General features: G+C 40.7%; 1 protein-coding gene across 2 annotated transcripts in view; it reads right to left on the bottom strand.

Annotated features, from left to right (window-relative positions):
* The window catches only part of CHSY1 (chondroitin sulfate synthase 1), a 70,366-nt gene extending 48,640 nt beyond the window's left edge, over positions 1 to 21,726 (bottom strand). Inside the window, exons 1-3 of one of the 2 annotated variants that reach the window (XM_063448829.1) lie at positions 21,713 to 21,726; positions 21,191 to 21,678; positions 12,382 to 12,877 (exon numbers count right to left, since the gene is read on the bottom strand). In XM_063448829.1, coding sequence (XP_063304899.1) covers positions 12,382 to 12,877; positions 21,191 to 21,531 — 837 coding nt within the window. In that variant the 5' untranslated portion in view covers positions 21,532 to 21,678; positions 21,713 to 21,726. The other variant, XM_063448830.1, reaches the window with a different exon arrangement.
* Positions 21,727 to 22,355: the final 629 nt, after the last annotated feature.

Here is a 22,355-nt window from a genome sequence, read left to right as displayed (position 1 = left end):
ACTGTGCATTAGTGCAGGGTTGGCTGCAGAGAAGCAGTCAATGGAATTAGCAGAGGATTAGTTCTATAATTCTTACCAGTTTAAATTAACTAAGGATTAAATTTAGGGGTATGGCAGCCAGGGGGATACATGCTTCATTATAATGTATTTTGCTCTAGCAAAATAGGCAAAAATAAAATGGCAACCACTTTAAATATACAGCAGACAGATGCTTTTAAACCATAGACTTTTCTTAAAAGTAGATCTATATTAAAAAAAATAAATAAAAAAGGTACTCTACAGTAACATCTAGACACACCATGCCTGCAAAAAGAACATTAAAAGGGACACTGTAGGCAACCGATTTATCTCATTGAAGTGGTTAATGCTGAATGGAAGGACAGCACCAGGAGACTCCAAATACTATAAACAGTTTTTAATGCTAAACAGGAGTCCCCCAGCAACCCAACCTCTGTGTGCTGCTTGGAATAATGAGAAAGCATTAGCCTGATCAGCAATGGGTGGCTGTGATTTTAATTGTTCAGCCTATCACTGTGCCATTGCAAGTATGAATCAGTATGCCTACAAGCAAGCGTGGAATCTCTGCCTTAGCCATACCTCCAGGGGAACCTCATTCAGTGCAAGACAGCTTGAAAAATCACTAAACGGAGGGACAGTGCAAGGGGGACTCCAGGCACTATAACCAACTCCACGAGATGAAATGGTTAGAGTCCATTTAATATTTGAATAGATTTGTTAATGACAAATACATGTAACTAACAATATAAAATTCCCACAATTATTATGGACCTACTTAAAAGCAGGCTGGTGTATAATCATAACAACAAAATCGATTGTTAACAAAGTGTTCCTTTAAAGTGTACACACACAGACATATCAGTCTTTTCAGTTTCCCTCCCTATCCTCCTGCCACGGTGTACCCTTCATTCTTGTGCATGCTCCTCCATATTCTTGTTTGTATGCAGAGGAGAGAGGCCAAATCTAATTATAGCTCGGTGTACTGGAGCCTAGGTGAAGAGCTGTTACAGACCAGCCTTGTGCCCATCCAGAATTGTAACAAGGCACAGTCTGTAATAGATATACCCTCTGTAGGCCAGTAATGTAAACATGCTTTCTTCATAAGCTTGGAATTTGTCTTTTGCTTCCCACCCCATCAAATCCCCTGGACACTGTCACATGAAACTTCACTTGCTTGTGCTCCTTGTTTCAATGACTCCTTCAAGTCAGCAAAATCTAAATATTTTCTTAAGAGTACCAAAATAAACAAACAATATATCAGTACACATCCTTCCCAAACAGCTAGGCGAACACAAAAGACGTTTTCAGAAATGCGGTCTTGCGCCTGAATGCTGAGAGTAGCAGAATGCACTGCCATGAAGGGCTTCTCCTTAATTTGATGTATATAATGTTCTGTGTGTTTTCCTGCCCAGGCTTGATTGCAAGTCAAATCAGGACATAAAGGTACAGCACAAAAGACACACATCAGTTTCTCTGGGGCTGGCAGAGAGTGCTAGCATAAAAATGGAATAGGAAATTGCTGTTTGTCTCCCATATGCTTCTGTACTGAAAAGCAGAGTCCATATTGCTATAACATTCAACTAAAAACCTCTAAATCTTGGCATCACAATTCACCAGCTACAGTAAGCTCAATAGAGGGCAGAATGTTACACAGTCAATATTACAGGCCATGTCCCTTTACCTCTCTCTCTCTCTCTCTCTCTCTCTACCCTGCTCTCTCTCTCTCTACCCTGCTCTCTTTTCCACGAGCTGACAGTTTGCGGTGTTTTAGTGGATTATAGTTCCACAGCAATACAAAATTCACAAATGGGCCTTTAAAATTATAACAAATATAGATGTTTAGATATTTCCTTAGAATAAAACATTAAACATGATCAAAATGTTTATTCCATTGCATAAATTACCATAAAAAGACGACACCATTTTTTTAAATAAATTCTGAAGTTACAAAGAAGTGTACACATCTTGAAAGAGAAAGGAAAACTAAACGATTGTACAGAGTTGTTTGTAGTTGTTCAATTTTGCTAGCTGTAAAAATAATATGTTTAAAAACTCTTTGGGGATTTTCCTCCGAGACCACTTCTTGCTCAGCAGACACTTGTTCACTTTATTATATGAAAATAAAGAAAATTTTAAAAATGTAAATAAAAAACAAAAAAAAAACCACACACACACTTAAGTGTTGTCCCCAAGAGAGCGGAGAGTGATAATCTCCATTGCCTGTCTGTCAGTTTCTGGAAAGAGGTATTCCAGTCTCATGAAGATGAACACAGAGTTCTCTGCCCAACTAGTAGGTCTTGATAAGCCTTGGTTTACAGGAAGTGAGCACAGACAAGCAGCTTTCCAGGATAATGTCCAACAGAAGCTAAATCTCCCCTAATTAGTTTAGAAAAACAGTAACCTTCAAGGTCATGTGGAGCCAACAGCAACGAAGTGTGGGAAGGCTAGGGTGACATATAGGAAAATAAATACATAAACAAACATCTTGCTAGGTACTAGATGAAAAAGCAGCACAATCCAAGTGCCAAGGAGACAGACAACCATTTCCAATTCAATGGGTTTGCATTAAATGGTTTCCGTGTCTCTATAGCAGTGTTTTTTGTTGTTTTTTTATTATTTAACAAGAAGCTTTACTATACAGATTATTGTGGACAGGAAACTTTCTATACATGATGATTACACCAATGCATGTAATCTTCAGAGGTGATCATTCTATTGATTGCTGTAGAAGAATACAATGCTGTTCAAAGCAACCACACATTTGTTTGCAGAACTTTATTTGCAACCTTTGTACAATACACATTCAATACCATATATGTGTCGGCATGGAGAGTGCTGCAAGTTCTCAAAAATGTCTAGGGTTTAAAACAAAAAGGGGAAAAAAAAAATGTAAATAATAATTTAGCTGGAAAAGTTTTCTGGTTCTGCTATTTTGGCCTAAAATGCCATTGGGCAGCACTTGTTGGTAAAAAAAATGTTTTTCCCCTTATTCATTCTCACATCAAAGGTACTTCACCAAAGTCTTGCCATGCAAGAGTTAATAGAGGTTTGCACCCCTGGAAGCAATCCACATACTCAACTCGAAATCTTAATTAAGAAGGAAACCATTGTGCATTTTTTTTCCTAGTTATTAATGAGGATTAGACTTTGCTGACCCAATGCTAAGTGACGTTTAATCGGGTTTGCTCCTTATCCCCTTTGATGCTCAGCAAATATTCAGTGTGTTTAATGCTACGTAAAATTGTTCAGTTAATTTACAGTTTGTGATGTAGAAGCTCACTAATGGGCAACGACAAAAAGGTCCAGACTTTGGATTAAAAGCAGCTGGTTATAAAGTAATTGAAATTGGGGGGTGGGGAGGCGTTAAGTTCAACCTGTATGTCTAAAGTTGGACAGTTGACTAAAATATTTGAGGGGGACTTCAAATGCAGTTAGCATATTTTGCTTAAGATACCAGAGAATAGGCTGGGAACATCTAGCAGATTCACAAATACATAAGGCAGTGTTATATGTACACACAGGATCAACAGTGTTTTTAATTTTGGCTAACCTGCCTCCAGCAATTACATACAGCCTATCATTGCTGTCCAAGGTTTGATAGCTTTCAATGATTAAACCTGGAAATGACCATATAACCATGTACGCAGTGTGGTTGAAAATGGAGCGAGGTAAGTGAGCCAGTAGAGCACAGTTTGTCATACTACTTCAAAATGGTTAAGAAGTATAAATAACAGCACCAAAAGCACAACAAACTTATTTTCTATACTGATGGGCTTTAGACAGTTATTTGTCTGTCCTCAACATACCCTGAATTCTTATTGTTTGACTGATATATCAGAATGGCGCAACACTTTTATCCAGTACTCTAACAGACCATACTCGTGTTACACAGAGCAATGAGTATAACCTACCCCATAGAACAATAACATGCGTGTTTTGTTGTACTGCAAAACAATAAGTGAGGTAAAACAAAAATGTGTTGGACGTCACAATGACATTCCTCATGTCTTGACAATAACTTGTGAATAAGTATTTGGTTCTCTTTAAAACCTGAGAGGGGAGTGTTGAGACTAAACTAATCTACAAGCAAGATTTCAGATAAGGAGAGGGGGGGGGGGGGCACTGGTTTGACAGATGGTCTCCAGCTTTAACAACTGTTAAGTACCCACCCGCATTAAAATGAAAAAAAAATGTAAAAAAAAAAAATAAGAGACACCATGCTCATAAAAGGAGGAACGAAAAACAAAAAGATCAGACGATATCAAGTTGGAGCAGTAAACAGTGAACATTGTAGGCAGTTTATGCCGACCTAGTCTGTGTTGACACAGGTGATCAGTCTTGCCAAAGGAACACCATCTCATAAGGGGTCCAAAGCAACGTAGATTTGTTGGTCAGCTCTGATCCTATACTAAGGGCACACTAGCCCATTTTATCAAACCGATACCCTTCTTATAAAATAATATATCAAAGCAAAGGGAAAGTAAATGTTCCCATGTATAACCATTAACTCATATTTATTAACAAAAATAAAGCCACCACGGAAATAATTCTCTTGCAACATTAGCCACGGGAATGCACAAGAGAAAGCAAAAGGCAGCAGGAAATGCATTAATATTACAGCTCTACATACACACACACACACACACACACACACACACACTCTAAAATATCATGCATGTGTTCGTATATAACAGTGACAAACGCTGCCACATGACACTAGATTGTAGAAAGAAGATGGTAAGGAAAGATAAATACTTTATATGCAGATCTCTACAGGTTAGTCTTCTAGGCTTTGCCATCCTCCATACATTTAGAGAGAGCCAAGCTGCAAGGCCATTTAAGAAAGTAAAACAAATGATTAAAGCTGGCATAAAAACACTTAAATAAAAGCTTTTTTGAATAGACACTGATGCAATAACTATTTGCAAAGGAGAGGCATACAATCACTGGATGATTGAACTGTAAGTATAGTGAAATTTCATGGCTGAAAAATCAGTGACTGCAGCCTGTGCTAAAGAAAACATCTTATTGAACATAAAATGTACCCTTTTTATGCGGTTATATTTTTGCAGGGACATCTTAATCATTTTTTTTTTTTTTTAAACTATAACAGGAAGGAAATTGAGATTGAGCAGAATAGCTCCTTAAAATGATATGTAGAAGAAATAATATTTATAATGGAATGAGGATACCGGACATTCCCTTTGGTTCACAACTAGGGCACAGCTTTCCAATTAGGTGTCTACAAAAGTAAGTCTCTTTATCCTCATGAGAGGATTTGTTCACTCTCTGTGGAAGGATGATCCATCTTCATATCTTATTCATTTGGCTCAGACTGAACTAGAAACAGTCTGTCACTAGATATCTGACTTTAAGTGGAGATAGGTGAGCCCCCAACGTCAGCCTCTTGTAATTTGGTCCAGAAGTCAATATTCATGTTGAGCTTCTCAGGTTAAACTACAGAGGAAAATTTAGTAATTCAAAAAAAAAAAAAAAAAAACAACAACATATATGCTTCACTGTTCTGTATCCTACATAAAGATTTTTAGAATTAGAACTTAAACGGTTACTTCAAGCTGCCGCCGGCGGGGGTTAAACTCAGTATGTTCATCACTTCACAACAAAACGCTACACAGACTGCGGGCTTCCAATCACTGAAGTGGTAATGGTGCTAGGAGTAAACCATGTAATATCAGGGCAGCACCAGGAAATATAGTGTCAGATGTAAATAGCAGCTACTGTTCAGGAACACAACTCCTACCGGTAGTGAATCAAGAAGTCAAATTAGGGGGGCGGAGCCTGGCATCCAAACGGAGCGGTTGTGCTGCACCTTAGCTCCTGCTCAAAACGGCACCAATATGGGAATTTACCCCCAAAAAACGACACAAGAACATGCTGGAGAGGTGCCACTAAGTAGGGAACACCCGGGTGACACTGGGGTGCAAAAACGAATCGTGTAACCCATCGAGACCCTGCGTTGCCACCTGAGGCCTACCAGAGATCGGGCAGTGGAGAGACGGCCGCTCACCACGCTGCAGACCTGAGTATGGCCTCCCAGGGGTTCCCAACGCCTACCCCCACCCCCCCCCCCTTTGGACCGATGGGGGTTCTCTCAGTCCGGCATGGACAACCGGAGAGACAAACGGAGCCTGAAATCACAGCTCACGGGAGAGAAACTAAAGAGCTTCCAAACACATGGCCCACTTAAAATGGCGCCGACAAGCGAGACAAACCACACACAAGGGACAGTCATAGCTTTACTCCCGCAGCCTTGGGAGAACACAGCGAGAGCCACTGACTACCTTGCCGAGCGAACAGATTACTCTGCAAGGCTGGATGAGATATTTGACAACTTCTGGAGAAACCTGGCCCTGCGTCAGCAACAACAAGCAAAGCCTCGGCAGGCTGACAGCCCTCCTCACGGCACACGCAAAATGGCCGCCGCGCCTAATGGCCGTCCCAAACGCCTTCCTGGGCCGAAGACCACCCGGAGCACACCTCCGAGGCACCGACCACAACGCCGCAGGTTTGGCCGCTGCAGGCAGCGGCAGAACACCCAAGCTGATAGCGGCGCCCAAAGACAGGAAGACCCGGCCTCACTGAGACACCGAGTCAGTGGAGAGCAGGTGCAGGCCTTCACAACGACCTGGGGCTGGCTGATGGCCACCGGGCAATGGCGCCCCGCCGCCTCCCCTGGATGAGGGTGTTACCTTGCCAAGCAAGGGCATCGGCTAATAATGGACTCCCGACCCCAAGGACACTACACGGCTAAATCAGCAGTGATCAAACCGTGCAACCGACCTTGTAACGTACTGCAAGAACTTACCTGTACTAGCATAGCTAATTTATCTTTACTGAACCTACTCGTCTAGGTTTGTTCCCATCTACTAGTAATCTGATGCATCATATAGCTAAGACACTATAGTTCAGATATGTCTTCGTGTTTCTTTCGGCATACTGTCTACCCTGTCTACTGCCTTACCTACTACCTAAACGTTTAACAATTTTAGGCCTGAGCTTAGGATGTAAGTGTCTGCTTAAATCCCCTTGCACACACTTCTTGATAGGGAACTTAAGCCTGCGTATAAAATGCTCACATATACACATGTATGTCGAGAATTAACCTGTTCGCAGTTCACTTTATTTGTTTTTGTTGCTGGATAGAAACAGCTGAACTGTCCCTGTATAAATGCATAATATAGAACCTACCTAACATGTGCTTCACACAGCTCTGTTAAATTAACATGTTACATACTAGACTAAACATCCCTGAGAAATTCCTGATCTTAAGTTTGGCGTTAATTCATAGCTCGTTTTAACCCATGCCTTACCATAATAATCACTCACCTGTTACTGCTAAGAACCAACGTTACTGAGTCATGTATATCATACTGAATGCCTATCATCTTGATCATTCAACTCTATTTTATACTCTATCAGTTAAGCTTGTTTATATACTATAAAATGAGGCCGTTAATACCAGGAGATATTGCAATTTACCATGATGTGTACAACTTGTATAACCTCTGCATGTCTCCCTCTCTTTATTCTGTACCACCTTAACCATATGCCTCAATAAAATAAAGATTGACAAAAAAAAAAAAAAAAAGAAGTCACATTAAAAAAACAATATATATTTTTTCCCCATTACAATGTCACACATCATTCGGTACAAGATTTGGCACCGCACCATAATATACACATTGACATAAAAGAACACAGACACTGGGGAAAGGGGGGTATTTTTTCCCCTATATAAAAATTGTCATAAATGACCACCACTTTGCTTTGTTAAACACTGCCCACTGTGTTCAGGATAGAACAAAATACAGTGGTTGGCATAAAACAAAGCATAATTCTATATAAAAGCATGATTTGCCCCAAAACATTACTGCAAATGTGATTTCCTAGGTTTGAAAATATGATCTATTCTGAGGAGGACACCGACAATAAATAAATAAATAAAACCACCAGGCAAGGATAACAATATCTACCAATCTACAATTTGAGAGACTCATAAAAGCATGGTAGATGTACCATTGAAATACATTTTTTTTTTATGCAGTGGAACTTGTTGCCACTTCATGAATGAGTTGTCACATATTTTTAGGTCAATTTAACAAACAATCTACAGTGTGACAGATCCAGTTTAGTCACACATTAAGACGTTTCCATTAAGGCAATACAGATTAGTCATTGCAGTCCAAGCATGGGTCTAAGTGACTATCAGGCAAAATACACAAGGTTTCCATTTGAAAGGCCTAAATAGTTTATCTATACATTACACAAGACAAACTAATCAAGGGTTTAAAAAGTTGGTTAGACTGCAATTACTTACAGTGCTTATCTAGTCATTGGTACCGTGTTTTAATTGGGAACAGTCACATCTGCACCAATCAAATTTCTCCAGCCATCTTGGAAACACGTACCAATTTTAGGTAAGCTTACCTTAATTTATACATTTACTGGAGCATTTGCAAGCACAATGCATAGTTATACATACTAACCCGAGGCAAACCTTGTTACCCAAATGTTTTAAGTATGACATTCTATAATGAACACACCTGATCCAAAACAAGAGGAAAAATGAATTCCTAAAGTATATTTAAATAGTTCAACATGACAAACCACATACGTGAGGTTCTTGACCCAAGGCTGATGGCTACTTGTGCAAAAACTATATAAACTGATTTTGACGTCTTAACATAACAGCACAGCATCACTCTGAAAATACTTCCTCTTACACCACATGTAAACACTTGCTTAAGTCAACATTTCCTTCGTGGATTCCCCTCATCCACTAGATCACAAGCTTGCGGACTCTACATCACATAAAACGGCCAACAATATGCTTCAGAAACAGAGTATACAAGGAGCACTAGCGGTTTTCAATTGCAATCATTCTTCAGGTGCTACTCATCTCTTTGAAATAAGACCACCATGAAACAATGTATCCAGCTGTTGCATATCTATCAGGAAGTAGTGTTTTAGAAGATTTGTCATGCTAAACAAATGTGCCCATAGCCAAAACAAGACACACTTTTACATGCCAATACTCTGAATTACTGAGACAGAATTTGGATGCACAGTTCCCTCAAATAGGGTACATTCATCAAGGGGGAAGTAGTGCCTGAGTGCTGGCTTGTAATGTGCGCCAGAAGAAAGTATAAAACATTTACCCCAGCAGCATGTACAATTAGTGTGTGCACACATGCTCCATAGATGATCTGAATAAGAATGTATTTCCGCAATAATATCAGGCTCTGCGTCGTTATAGGTGGTGCTCAATAAATCATGGGATGTTTGGAATTAATAATAATAAATAATAAATATTTTTCCACAGATGAGGCCGGTAATAGTATTAAACGAAACTTGGCACCATAACCTCTATCTCATTAAAGTGGTTGTGGTGCCAGGAGTCCACTTTAATGAGGTGTCTATAGCAAGGGTAGGCAGCCTTGGTACTCCAGTAGTTGTGGACTACATCTCCCAGACTCTTACAGCCCTAATATTGGCAAAGCATCAGGGAAAATGCGCTCTACAACATCAGGAGTGCCAAAAGTTGCCCACCCTTGGTCTAGACTAGAGTGCCCTTTAAAGACACATTTAAGTTGCTGTATTGATCAGGTAGAGTGAACATAACTAGCATATCTGGTTTATAGTACCAAGTACATGGCTAATGTTCTACGGTTATTCAATCATACAAGGATTTTATTTAATTTTCTAGTTTATACATAACTTTTGTAAGCAATGTTATCTGAATATCTCCACCATATCATATCTATTTGAAAATATAACTTCCTGTATTTTGGCTGCTGATACACATCAGTAATATGCAATATTGTACACATCTATGAAACGTTTTAAGCAGAATGAGGCAAATATTCTGGTGTAGATATGTTATAATCCTGTGGAGGTATATGAAAAGTGCCAAGGGTAAAAAATAAAAACCATCAGCCTTCTTTGAAGTAAGCATCCCTGGTTTCCAAGGTGACCCTAATAAAAAGCAACATTGTCATGTTTTTGGTTTAAACATTCTGTTACGGGGTTTATTTTAGACAACAATCCATATCTCTTGCTTTAAAATGATTGATGTAGATAAGTGCCTTGCTACATCAAGTGCAAACCACAACTTTTCTTCATTAATATAGTACATGGTTCGTCAACCTGGTCCCTACCGCCCACTAGTGGGCGTTTCAGGATTCCAGGTGGGCGGTAGGGATTTCCAGGTTGATCGGGCGGGCAGGTGTGAGCCGGCGGTACCCGTGCGACTGGGTACCGCCGTGACCATTTGCGGCTCCGGCCCGCCGGTAAACCGCCGGGGCCGCCTTCCAAAGTGTCCATCGGGTGGCCCATGCTGTCAGGGCCACCCGATGGATGCGGATTGTAAGGGGGCCCGGTCAGCGCTGGGCGCTTTAACAGCGCGACCGGGCCCCCTGTGATGACATCAGAGCTGGGAGGAAGTGATTCCCCGGTCACTCCTCCCAGCTAAAACTGAGAGCCGCGCGGGAGGAACACCAGGGAGTCAGAGTGGGAACTCTGACTCCCATTTAACCTGAGCCACCACTGGACCCCAGGGAAAGTCACCCTACTGCACCTTAAAGGTAGGAAACAGGAGGGTGACTTAAATATAATGTGTGTGTTTGTTTGTTTGTGTGTGTGTGTCTTTGTAGGTATGTCGTGTGTGTGTGTGTGTGTGTCTGTCTGTCTGTGTGTCTTGTCTTTGTATGTATGTGTCATTGTATGTGTGTCTATGTATGTCTGCATCTGTGTGTGTCTGTTTGTATGTGTGTCTGTCTGTGTCTGTATGTATGTCTTGTGTGTATGTGTCTGTCTGTATATATATGTGTGTGTGTGTCTTGTCTTTGTATGTATGTGTCATTGTATGTGTGTGTGTCTATGTATGTCTTATGTGTGTGTCTGCATGTCTGTATGTATGTGTCTTGTGTGTGTGTGCCTGTCTGTGTCTTTGTGTGTATGTATGTGTGTCTGTCTGTGTCTTTGTGTGTGCTTGTGTGTGCCTGTCTGTGTCTTTGTGTGTGTATGTATGTGTGTCTGTGTATGTATGTGTGTCTGTCTGTGTCTTTGTGTGTGTATGTCTGTCTGTATGTCTGTGTATGTATGTGTGTCTGTCTGTGTCTTTGTGTGTGTATGTCTGTCTGTGTCTGTATATATATATATATATATATATATATATATATATATATGTGTGTGTGTCTTGTCTTTGTATGTATGTGTCATTGTATGTGTGTGTGTCTATGAATGTCTTATGTGTGTGTCTGCATGTGTGTGTGCATGTCTGTTTGCCTGTGTGTGTGTGTGTGTGTATGTATGTGTGTCTGTCTGTGTATGTATGTCTTGTGTGTGTGTGTCTGTCTGTATATATATATATATGTGTGTGTGTGTCTTGTCTTTGTATGTATGTGTCATTGTATGTGTGTGTGTCTATGTATGTCTTATGTGTGTGTCTGCATGTGTGTGTGCGCATGTCTGTTTGTATGTATGTATGTGTCTGTGCCTGTCTGTGTCTGTGTGTGTGTATGTATGTGTGTCTGTCTGTATGTCGTGTGTGTGTGTGTGTCGTATGTGTGTTGTCTTTGTATGCATGTGTCATTGTATGTGTCTATGTATGTCTTGTATGTGTGCCTGTCTGTTTGTATGTATATGTCTTGTGTGTGTGTCTGTATGTGTGTCTGTGTCTTTGTGTGTGTGTCTTGTATGTGTGCCTGTCTGTTATAGTGGACTATAGTAAGTGGGCTACCTAGCTCAGCCTTCCTACTGGGCATTGCTATAAGGACGGTTAAAAAATAGAAAAAAGGGGAAAAAAAAGGTGGGGAGGGGAATTGAGGAGGGAGAGGAGATGAGCTGACGCACAAATGAGAAATCATATTATGCGCAAACAGAGAAGTTGTCTGAATATCACTGAAAGAGACCTTCGTTTGTTCCTTACGAAAATCGAACCAGATATCAAATATTTAGTCTCGCAGCATCAACCTCAAGGATCTCAATCACTAGTAAAGGTAATTTCAATTTACTTTATTGTTTTCTCATTAAACGTTATAAAGTTAAAAACCTTATAAACCTGCATTAAGTAGAAATAAAAAGATAAATGTACGTACATTTATTTTTTTTAAAAACACCCTCCTTTCTTAAAAATATTCCGCATTTGCGCGAAAACTGGTGGGCGGTAAGAAAATTTTTTCAACCAAAAAGATGCATTAGTGGGCGGTAGGTAGAAAAAGGTTGACTACCACTGATATAGTATAATTTAATCTATATTACAGATGGGGAAAAGGGCAAGGGGTGATGAAAGGCATATTTTTATCAGCATTAGCAGGATACCAACAAGGAACCAAGCCTTACCTCATAAGACCAGACACACTGAACTCCTGCAAACCGCCTCACACATCTTCCAATTTCTACATCTTCATGGGTAGTGAACATCTCCCTCAGGCACTCTCCAATGTGGGGGACCATTCTGCGCAGGACTTCTCTGCTCATTATTACACCTGGACCACCCATGCAGAAATTCTCCCCTGGTTCCAATGCCAGTTTTCCCATCTCATCTGTTGAGCCAAGGCCCGTCTGCCCCAGAAACAGTGGTTCACTGCTGTTCAGGCTTCGTAGAAAGCTCTCCAACCGATCCCCTTTGATGTAAACATCATCATCTGCTCTCATGAACCACTCATACTGGTCCAAGTAATGATCGTGCATATACTTAAGCATCATGAAAGATTTCTTTTGTGGTGGATAGGAGTCATCCACTCCCTGGAGTGGTACAACTGGAATTGGTATAGAGGTGTCCGAGCCCTCACTGGAGAAGAATTCAACTTTTCCAGGAATGGAAGTTGACCAGGTTCTAAAAAAAATACAAAATAAATTGATTTGATGAATAATAAGTCTTTTGATCATTACACATACACAAATAAGCTCTATAACATTAAACAAAAAAGATACCACGTCACAATTATCCAGAAGATATAAAACAACAGCAATTTGATAGCAATGAACTAGCCTTCCACACAAACAATTTTCACGATATGAGAGTGCTGAAGTATTGTAGCTTTGTATAAACGCAAGAAGAAACAACTGACCCATACATTATGTAGGCTAAGGCAACAACTAAATGTTTAATAATCTTAAGGTAAGAAAATACAGACAGAAGACAGAAAATAAGTTTGGCACAAGCTAGACAGATTTGTAGTTACGCAATGATGATGCCAAGAAATTGGGGGCACTAGGGAGCACTATTTCAAGCCATCATCAGCAGAAGTTTCCTTAGGTAGCTATAAGAAGCCTAAAAGAGAAATTTTAGCAGTACTTCTCTAAAAACAATAGAAGCATAATGGCAAATTGATTTTATCTAAAATCAGCAACTGCTGCCCACAGAAGGTTTTATTCTCTAGTCGATTGTAATGAACTGAAAAAATAAAAGTTACAAAAAATATAGATAAAAAAAGAAGGTACATTTCCAATATTGTTGAAGTGTTGCATTAGGTATTCAATAACATTTTAATTGTGGGTATTTGACCAAATAATTGCAAATTTAGGTTAAACTAGCTTAAAGGAACACTCCACACCCACAACAAAACCATGCATGAATTTAATTATGCATGGTTTTCATTAGGGGATATATTTAAAGACATCTTGCTCTGTGAAATTGCCGCCTCTTGTGTTTTGCACCATTGAACTAAACACCAAGGAAGTAACAGAACTGGTTGTCTGGTTGACAGTCTGTGAGTAACAAGGTTTATTTATAAAAGTAACAATTTATAGTGAAACCTGTACTTTTTGTAAGAAAATAAATAATAAAACAATGAAAAATAAATAAAAAGACACACTCTCCATACAAAAGCTTTTCAGCAAGCTACAATGTTTTAGGGGTGTAGAGCGTACCTTTAAAGGACCACTATAGTGCCAGGAAAACACTCGTTTTCCTGGCACTATAGTGCCCTGAGGGTGCCCCCACCCTCAGGGTCCTCTCCCGCCATGAGCCTCTCCTCCTCCTCTCCTCGGCTGAATGCGCATGTGCGTCAAGAACCGTGCGCGCATTCAGCCAGCCAGTCTCATAGGAAAGCATGTACAATGCTTTCCTATGGACGCTGGCGTCTTCTCACTGTGATTTTCACAGTGAGAAGCACGCAAGCGCCTCTAGCGGCTGTCAATGAGACAGCCACTAGAGGCTGGATTAACCATATTATAAACATAGCAGTTTCTCTGAAACTGCTATGTTTATAGAAAAAAGGGTTAATCCTAGCTGGACCAGGCACCCAGACCACTTCAATAAGCTGAAGTGGTCTGGGTGCCTATAGTGGTCCTTTAACTAAAAACAGACCAACGTATGACTATAGCTGTGGCGGAACCAACCTCGCCACTGGCCACTGGAGGAGCCTGGTCGCCCGCCTACTGCAACTGGACTATGGCCCTCTGTTCTTTTTCCCTGCAGAAAGGCTGGTTCGTGCCTTTCTGTGGACTGTTAAAGCCATGCTACCCCACATAGCTATGCCACGGAGCCCAGCCATATACTGAAAGATACTTATGAAGGTGGAGCGCAAAGTCAGATCTATATTCCCATATGATCCTTTAAATCGTTTCAGCTCAGATGAATATATGGAAAAAATAAATAAAGTGCATATAATAGTGAAGCACAGTTTCAAATAATTACACAATTTATTTACTAGATATAAAACACTCCTAGCACTGAAGAGGATTGATATAATTCAATCTCAAATCTCAATCTCAAATAAAATACTTAAAACACACTATACAAAATAGAAATAGACAAAATAAACAATGGATAAATGAATTGTAAGCCTCTTACACGATGAAAGTAAGTGAGTTTTATGCAGTCCCAGCTGCTACTCACACACGCTTTGCAATTGTCTGTGCCCAGGTATGGTGCTAACTGGCAGCCGGCTTCTCCTCTTTCCTCCACGGATATCGCGGTGAAAGCAGACTTTGTATATATTTTCCTCATTCGGTGGTCAGAGAGCCATATATTTTAGCGCTTTTATATTTGAATCATATACTGAAAGACTTTGGCTCCATGGCGATTGAACTGTATGTATGTGATCTGAGCGCCATCCGGTAATAATGTGCACTCAGTTCTAAGCTATCTGGGGATAGGTAGAATGTGTATGTTCTATGTGATAAATGTAACCGTATGTAATTTTATGTATTTTATTGTCCTTTGTCTGCCATGTGGCTAATGGAGTTTTGCCTCTGTCCTTGGAGATAATTGGATTACTTCCCAATTATCTCCAGGACAGAGAGGAGGGATTGTGATGCATTGTGGGGATTGTAAGCTTGTGATTGGTCAATGTCCAATATGTTTCCCAGTTACCCCATCTATTCCCCTAGGGGAGTGTCCACCAGGTGGGTGACCTGCATAAAAGCCGGGCAGTTAGCCCCAGTAAACCAGATTCTGCTTGACCCTCAAAACGAAGTGTCGTCTGGGGGGGGGGGGAATTGGATTGTATGCTTTTCCTGTTCGGCTGTTTCCAGTATTCGTGTGTTTCCTGTTCGGGAGTTGGTGAATTCATGCGTTTGAAGTTCGGGAGATTGGTGCTTACAGTAGCTGTCGGTGCATCTGGAAAGGGGAATATTGCCTAAACGGTTTTTAACCTCTTGTGTGCAAAACGGTCCGTTACAATAGCTGATTTGGATATTTTTCCAAATCAGTTATTTCGGCTTACATTTTGCAATTTGGCTTTCAATTCACTAGAAATAATCGAAGTGAAAAACCCATTGTGTGTGAATTATTTAATAATTATGTACAATTCTTAATGGGGATAGGGGATATAGATATATAGAGATAGAGATATATATATATATATACACACACACACACACACACAGAGTTTGTAATTATTTGGCCAGGTTTGCAAACATTTAATTTAGTTTAAAAAAATAAATAAAATGAAATTAAAATAAATAAATCTGTAAAACATGTCTGGTTTTCTGCTAAACCTTACAAAGATTTAATCTAATGATACACAATTAGTATATTTAACCCTTCAGTATAATTTCCTAGTTTACTGGTCAATTATCACAAATATTAAAGTTCTTTGAAGATCACCAAAGTTTCCGGTTACTTACTACTGAAACTTTAAGGGGGAGGGATGAAATAAAGGGCTGTAGCTTTAGGCTTGCCATGTCAGAGGCTGAATGCAGGCATTTTCTCCCTGTGTCATTAGGTTTTACACTACATTTTTAACCTTGCACATTCCTGTTTGTGAAATCTTTGCTCAAGGCTCTCTGACATTACAGCCAACCCAGCTCCAAGACACAGAACTAGTTCAGGAGTTATGTGGTCCTGTTTTCTGATAGAGGAGGGAGGGGGGCAACACACTTTCATGCTTGGTGTTTCAGTTTCATGCAATTGCGTTGTGATATACTTAGAGCCCCCGTACAATTTGAAACCGTAGCAACTGTCAAAGTGTCAACCAAAACAAATGCAGTATACAGACACTCAAAACAGTACAGAATGTATAAACAGAATGATAACCAAATAAGAGTCATTGAACTGGGTTTTCATTTTCCAAATGGATGCTACTTGTGAGAGGTAGAATTTTGAGGGAGTACAAGGAAACCTACTGACGAGAGGGCAGATTTCCAGTCGCTGAAGAATAAAACTTGCCACACTGTGCATACACACACATATATCTTCCATGTTCAGACAAGACAGAAGCAAGCCATGCATTTTCTTTACACTGCCAATAGCAGGGACACTGTTTCAGGGCTTAGTTTCGGAATAAACATGATAGGGAAGGTGGGAGGAAGAGGGGGGACAGTTGGTTTGTGAGTGGGGTTTTGACAACCAAGATCAAGTTATTAAATAGATATTTTTCAAACAAAATGTATTCTCTACAAAAACAGCAAGTCATTTCTACAAACAGACAAATCAACAGTCTAGCTTTACATTAAAAAGAGAGACTATAGGTAACCAGATCATTTACTCTCAAAGAAGGGGGGGGGGGGGGGGACATTAATACTGTGAACTACAAACTGTAATGCATTCCAAAAGTTAGTGTTCCTGTAAGCAAGGCTTCTAAGCACACTGACAATTCAGTCTATGTCCTATTTCCTGCTTGTGTACAGTTGGCAACACACGGTTTCATTTCGCTACTAGCAAAAGTAACAATGCCTCAGGCTGAAAATTTTATCTGACTCTCATCCAACAAATTAATCTATTGCATTTCAGACAACACATTTGTTGTCACCATCTCAAATACATTTACCTGGGCAAACATGGGTATCATTTACAGAGCAGTTGAGCAGAAATAATTCACTAAACAGAGCCAAAACGAAATAATACTTAAGTCATGCACCACATGCCAGACAGCAGCTTTGCCAGGTACAACATAAAATACACTAATACTGGGTTTATAAAACCACCCCATAAAGGATCATTAAAAAAAAAAAAAAATTATAATAATGAAGGTTTCATGTCTACCCCTGTCTATACGGAGAAAAAAAAAACCCACACACAGAGAACTGCTTTCCCAAATCATGTGTCACCAATGCTCATAACTGGTCAATACGCTCTACATAGCAGACATGTAAAAAGACATGGAATGTCCTACTCCTTATTCAATACTGGCCGTGACAACACATTGATCCATGATGGGTTAAAAATAAACCTAGCATCCCAGTAGTTGAGGAAGAGCAAGATAATTACCAGTTCAACGAATCTTTGTCACCCCCAGAAGGCAAGTTAAAGTACTCTATTCCAAACCAGGACTTACAAGACAGGATTAACCACCTAATGCATTTTGTGCCTACAGGTGCTGAATCATACACTGCCTATGTGAAAATGTGTAACGTTTGTTCTTTAAAAGGACAGAGATTCATTATGAATTAGGTCATAAACCCTACATAATATTCAACTTAGGAAAAAAATAAATAAAAAAAATAAACTATGTTTATTTGCTCAGCGTCAGAATCAATGCTGGCTACTATTAAAACATTTTTAAAAAAAAATAAAAAAATAATTATGTGCATTTAAATCCCTTTACAATGTTCACACTGTAAGAACAGGCCATTAAAAGATTAATTTGAGATATGGCTCTGAAACAAATATCAGCAATGGCAAAACTAAGTTACATTCAGCAATCGATACGTCAGAAAGGACCTGTAAAAAAAACTGCTGTATACTCCAGATCAATACATGGCAACAGCCATCTAAACATGCCCTATCCTAAAACCATTTAAAGCAAGCAAGCGACCACAGATGTGAAGTCAATGAGAATTCATTATGTGACAACAAATCTAAAGCAAGGTATACATAAGACAGAAAGTGTAACATTTCTGATTGCTGCAATTTACATAAACTAATTTCTGTGTGGGATCGGCATAGTGATTAAATAAAAAACTATGAAAGCAATGCCAAATTCAATTTACTACATCTATGACATCACTTATACATTAACTATTAAGCATTTGGTAAGAAACAGTCACTATAAAAATGTATGTGTTAATGCCATTTCAATTTAGCTGTTTAATACACTATGCTGACCAGGTTTCTATAATAATTGACATTCACAGTCGCTATAGAAGGAAATAATGTTCCTAAATTCTTTACTGCTGAAATCAAGCAATCCATATCAATGTATGAGTAACTAACCAATAGACTTTGTTCAAATTTCTTCTAACATATTCAAAGGTTACTTGATCAGCTAAAATGAACAAGCATTACAGAAGACCTGTGAGTGGTAGATCACAATTGTACAGGTTAAAAAAACACAAGTGCCATAACGGAAGTGCTCTGAGTTGTCAGAGCTGCATTTTTCAATACATGTTAGAACCCACCAACTACCCACACTGTTGGCACTACTAATGCAATATTGTAACCTTGGACACACCGCCTCATTGATTTTAGAATATGGAAACCAAAATCAAGGTTCATGATGTACATAAATCACAGTTAGGACACGGTGAGTGTAGGATTAATGAGACAAGAATCCCAGCTTTTAAACTGACTTAAAGGGACACTATAGAAATCTGCATCCAGCTTGCAGAACGTCCATAGGAAAGCATTGAGAAATGCTTTCCTATGGCCGGTTTGAACACGTGCGCGGCTCTTGCCACGCATGCGCGCTCCACTCAGGAGCTGAGGTCAGCAGGGGAGGAGAGGTCACCAGCGCCAATGGAGCCCAGCGCTGGATAAAGATAAGTGGCTGAAGGGGTTTTAACCCCTTCAGTGCCAAGGGAGGGGGGGTTCCAAGGATGATATAGTGTCAGGAAAACGAGTTTGTTTTCCTGACACTATAGTGATCCTCTAACAGGACACTATAGTCACCCAGATCACTTCATCTCAATAAAGTTATCTGGGTGAGGTGGACCTATCCTTTTAATTCTGCAAGGGGACCTCAACACTGGAAAAATGAAAGTAATCGAATTAATTTTCATGCCAAACAGGGGGGATGGGTGTGGGGGGGTGGAAACAACACCAATACAACTAGAGACAGAGTCACTATAGTGTTAGGAATACGGATTTGTATACCCAACACTACAGTGCTCTTTTAAAAGGTTTACTCCAATAACCATGCACAAGCAGTGCAAACCTAAGTGACGTTTGCATGCTGGCGTCTTAACGGAGTGGCATCATGTTACTCTGTTCATATACTCCCTAGCCAGGGCAAGGAGCTTCAGCTTGGGGTGTTTCAATAGCAACCACAGCGCATTTCCTGTGGTTACTATTCTTAGGAGAGCAGAAGGACCTCCTGTGGCATGCCGAGGCATAGACTAACAGTTGGGAGAGAAAAAAAAAATAATTTAAATAGTTTTTCTCCTAATCTATACATTTGCTAGCGAATTTGCAAATCTGTATAGATAGAATTTTATGCGCAATCTAAGGGGCATAAATTATTTCTGGCATGAAAAGAGATAGAGAGATACACACACAAGCCCGTCACAGAAAACCTTCTAATAAAAATAGCGGAACACTTGGCATAATGAAAAGGTGATCTTTGACGCTATTTTTATACATAGGAAGTGATAAGTTTGTGGATAAAATGTTTTAGTTTTTTTAAATGGAACAGGAAAATAAAATGAGGGAAGAAAAACAGTAAGTAATACAAAAAAGCATGAAAGAAAACCCCCCGAAAAAGTTAATGCAACACTTTTAATGCATAACCCCTGGGTAACTAGGTGTTTGTATAATGTAATTCAATTTGATTTACACCAAACAGTAAAGTAATACAATGTGAGTTTAACTAAAGGTACACCATAAGCGCTACGGAATCTGTTGGCGCTATATAAATGGCAATAATAAATAAATAAATAAATAAACACCATAGTGTCAGGAACATAAACATGGATTCCTGACACTATAAACTAGCTATTAGGTTTCCCGGACCCCCATGCATTGCATGGGAAAGGTGTTTAAACTCACCTTTTTCGACCCTCACAGGTCTCACCACTATGGCTGAGATCATCAAACGTTATGATTTCAGCCAATCAAACACATTCTCATAAGAAAGCATTGGGAGGCTATTGTGCAAGTGTGCCAAAATGCCACACTGTGCCAGTCAGCAGGTTCTCAAAGAGATGCATTGAATCAATGTATTTAACTTTCAGCGTCCTTATGCAGAGCATGGAGATGCTGAACATCAGCGTGTGCAGCACTGACACAGGAAGCAACTCCAGTGGTCATTTGAGTAACTAGGTGTTACTAGGCAGCAGTTTTCTCTGAAAAAGCAGTATTTACATTAACCAAAAAAAAACAAAGAAAACCTGTAGAGACCGGCTTAAGACACTAGAATGACTACATTAAGCTGTAGTGGTTCTGGTGACTTTACTGTCCCTTTAATCCGCAACACATGTCAAAATGCCTCTACATGAACCAATGCATAAAATCTGTCAGACACAACATACTTGATCTAACTTTAGGACATACCTAGTGGTTGTAGAATAGACATTCAGCCTGTGGGACAACTTGGCAGTATTAATTATCTGACGGTCATTAAAAAGCCCTGGTGGAAACCCTACCACCTTACTAAAGTAAAACTATAAAACCAATACTAATGGTGGTAGTGTGATCCTTGCACATCTCTCAATGATTCCAGAATAGAATTTAGCTTCTGGTTGCTGTGGACTACCATTCTAACATTACTCAGGCAGTTATAGAAGCAGGCTGACTATGCCACGGTGTATGGTACTCAGTACTCACCTATAAGCTGCCACAGCTCTGGTCTGCAGGTATTTCTGTGCAGTCATTACTCCTACAAACAGAAAGTTCCTTGCCCGGGGGACATCTTCCTCATTGGTGGAGTCCAGTGCTCCCTGGTCGGACTGTAGCTGCTGCTGCCAGCCTAGCACCCCCGTGTACTCAGTCCTTAGGCCGGCCTGCAGGCCACAGCTCCCCACCTGGCCGGACCCAGCACCACCGATCCGCCGGCTGGCTCTCTGCATCTCGGCGGCCCGTGGCAGGATGAGCCTGGAGGCCAGGAGGAAGCCGAGCACCAGCCCCAGCAACACACTGAGCCATGAGCGGCGGCTCCGGCCGGCCATCCCGGGCACACAGCACTGCTCGATACCGGGGACAGAGCTACCAACTGCCCGGAGAAACAGCACCTCTGCGGGATCACGGCCCTGGCATACCCCGGACACGGCCTGGAAAGACGCCACTGTCTACTTATACCCTCTACTACCCCCCAGCTCAGAGTAACATCCCTTCTAATACCCCCCCCACTCAGAGTAACACCCCCTTCTAATACCCCCAGCTCAGAGTAACACCCCCTTCTAATACCCCCAGCTCAGAGTAACACCCCCTTCTAATACCCCCAGCTCAGAGTAACACCCCCTTCTAATACCCCCAGCTCAGAGTAACACCCCCTTCTAATACCCCCCAGCTCAGAGTAACACCCCCTTCTAATACCCCCCAGCTCAGAGTAACACCCCCTTCTAATACCCCCCAGCTCAGAGTAACATCCCCTTCTAATACCCCCCAGCTCAGAGTAACACCGCTTCTAATACCCCCAGCTCAGAGTAACACCCCTTCTAATACCCCCAGCTCAGAGTAACACCCCTTCTAATACCCCCCCAGCTCAGAGTAACACCCCTTCTAATACCCCCCCAGCTCAGAGTAACACCCCTTCTAATACCCCCCCAGCTCAGAGTAACACCCCTTCTAATACCCCCCAGCTCAGAGTAACACCCCTTCTAATACCCCCCAGCTCAGAGTAACACCCCTTCTAATACCCCCCAGCTCAGAGTAACACCCCTTCTAATACCCCCCAGCTCAGAGTAACACCCCTTCTAATACCCCCCAGCTCAGAGTAACACCCCTTCTAATACCCCCCAGCTCAGAGTAACACCCCTTCTAATACCCCCCA

This window comes from Pelobates fuscus, chromosome 3 (genome assembly GCF_036172605.1).
Source record: "Pelobates fuscus isolate aPelFus1 chromosome 3, aPelFus1.pri, whole genome shotgun sequence".
NCBI lineage: Eukaryota > Metazoa > Chordata > Amphibia > Anura > Pelobatidae > Pelobates > Pelobates fuscus.
Note: the sequence above shows the minus strand (reverse complement) of the source record. Positions and strands in the feature narration are given on the sequence as shown.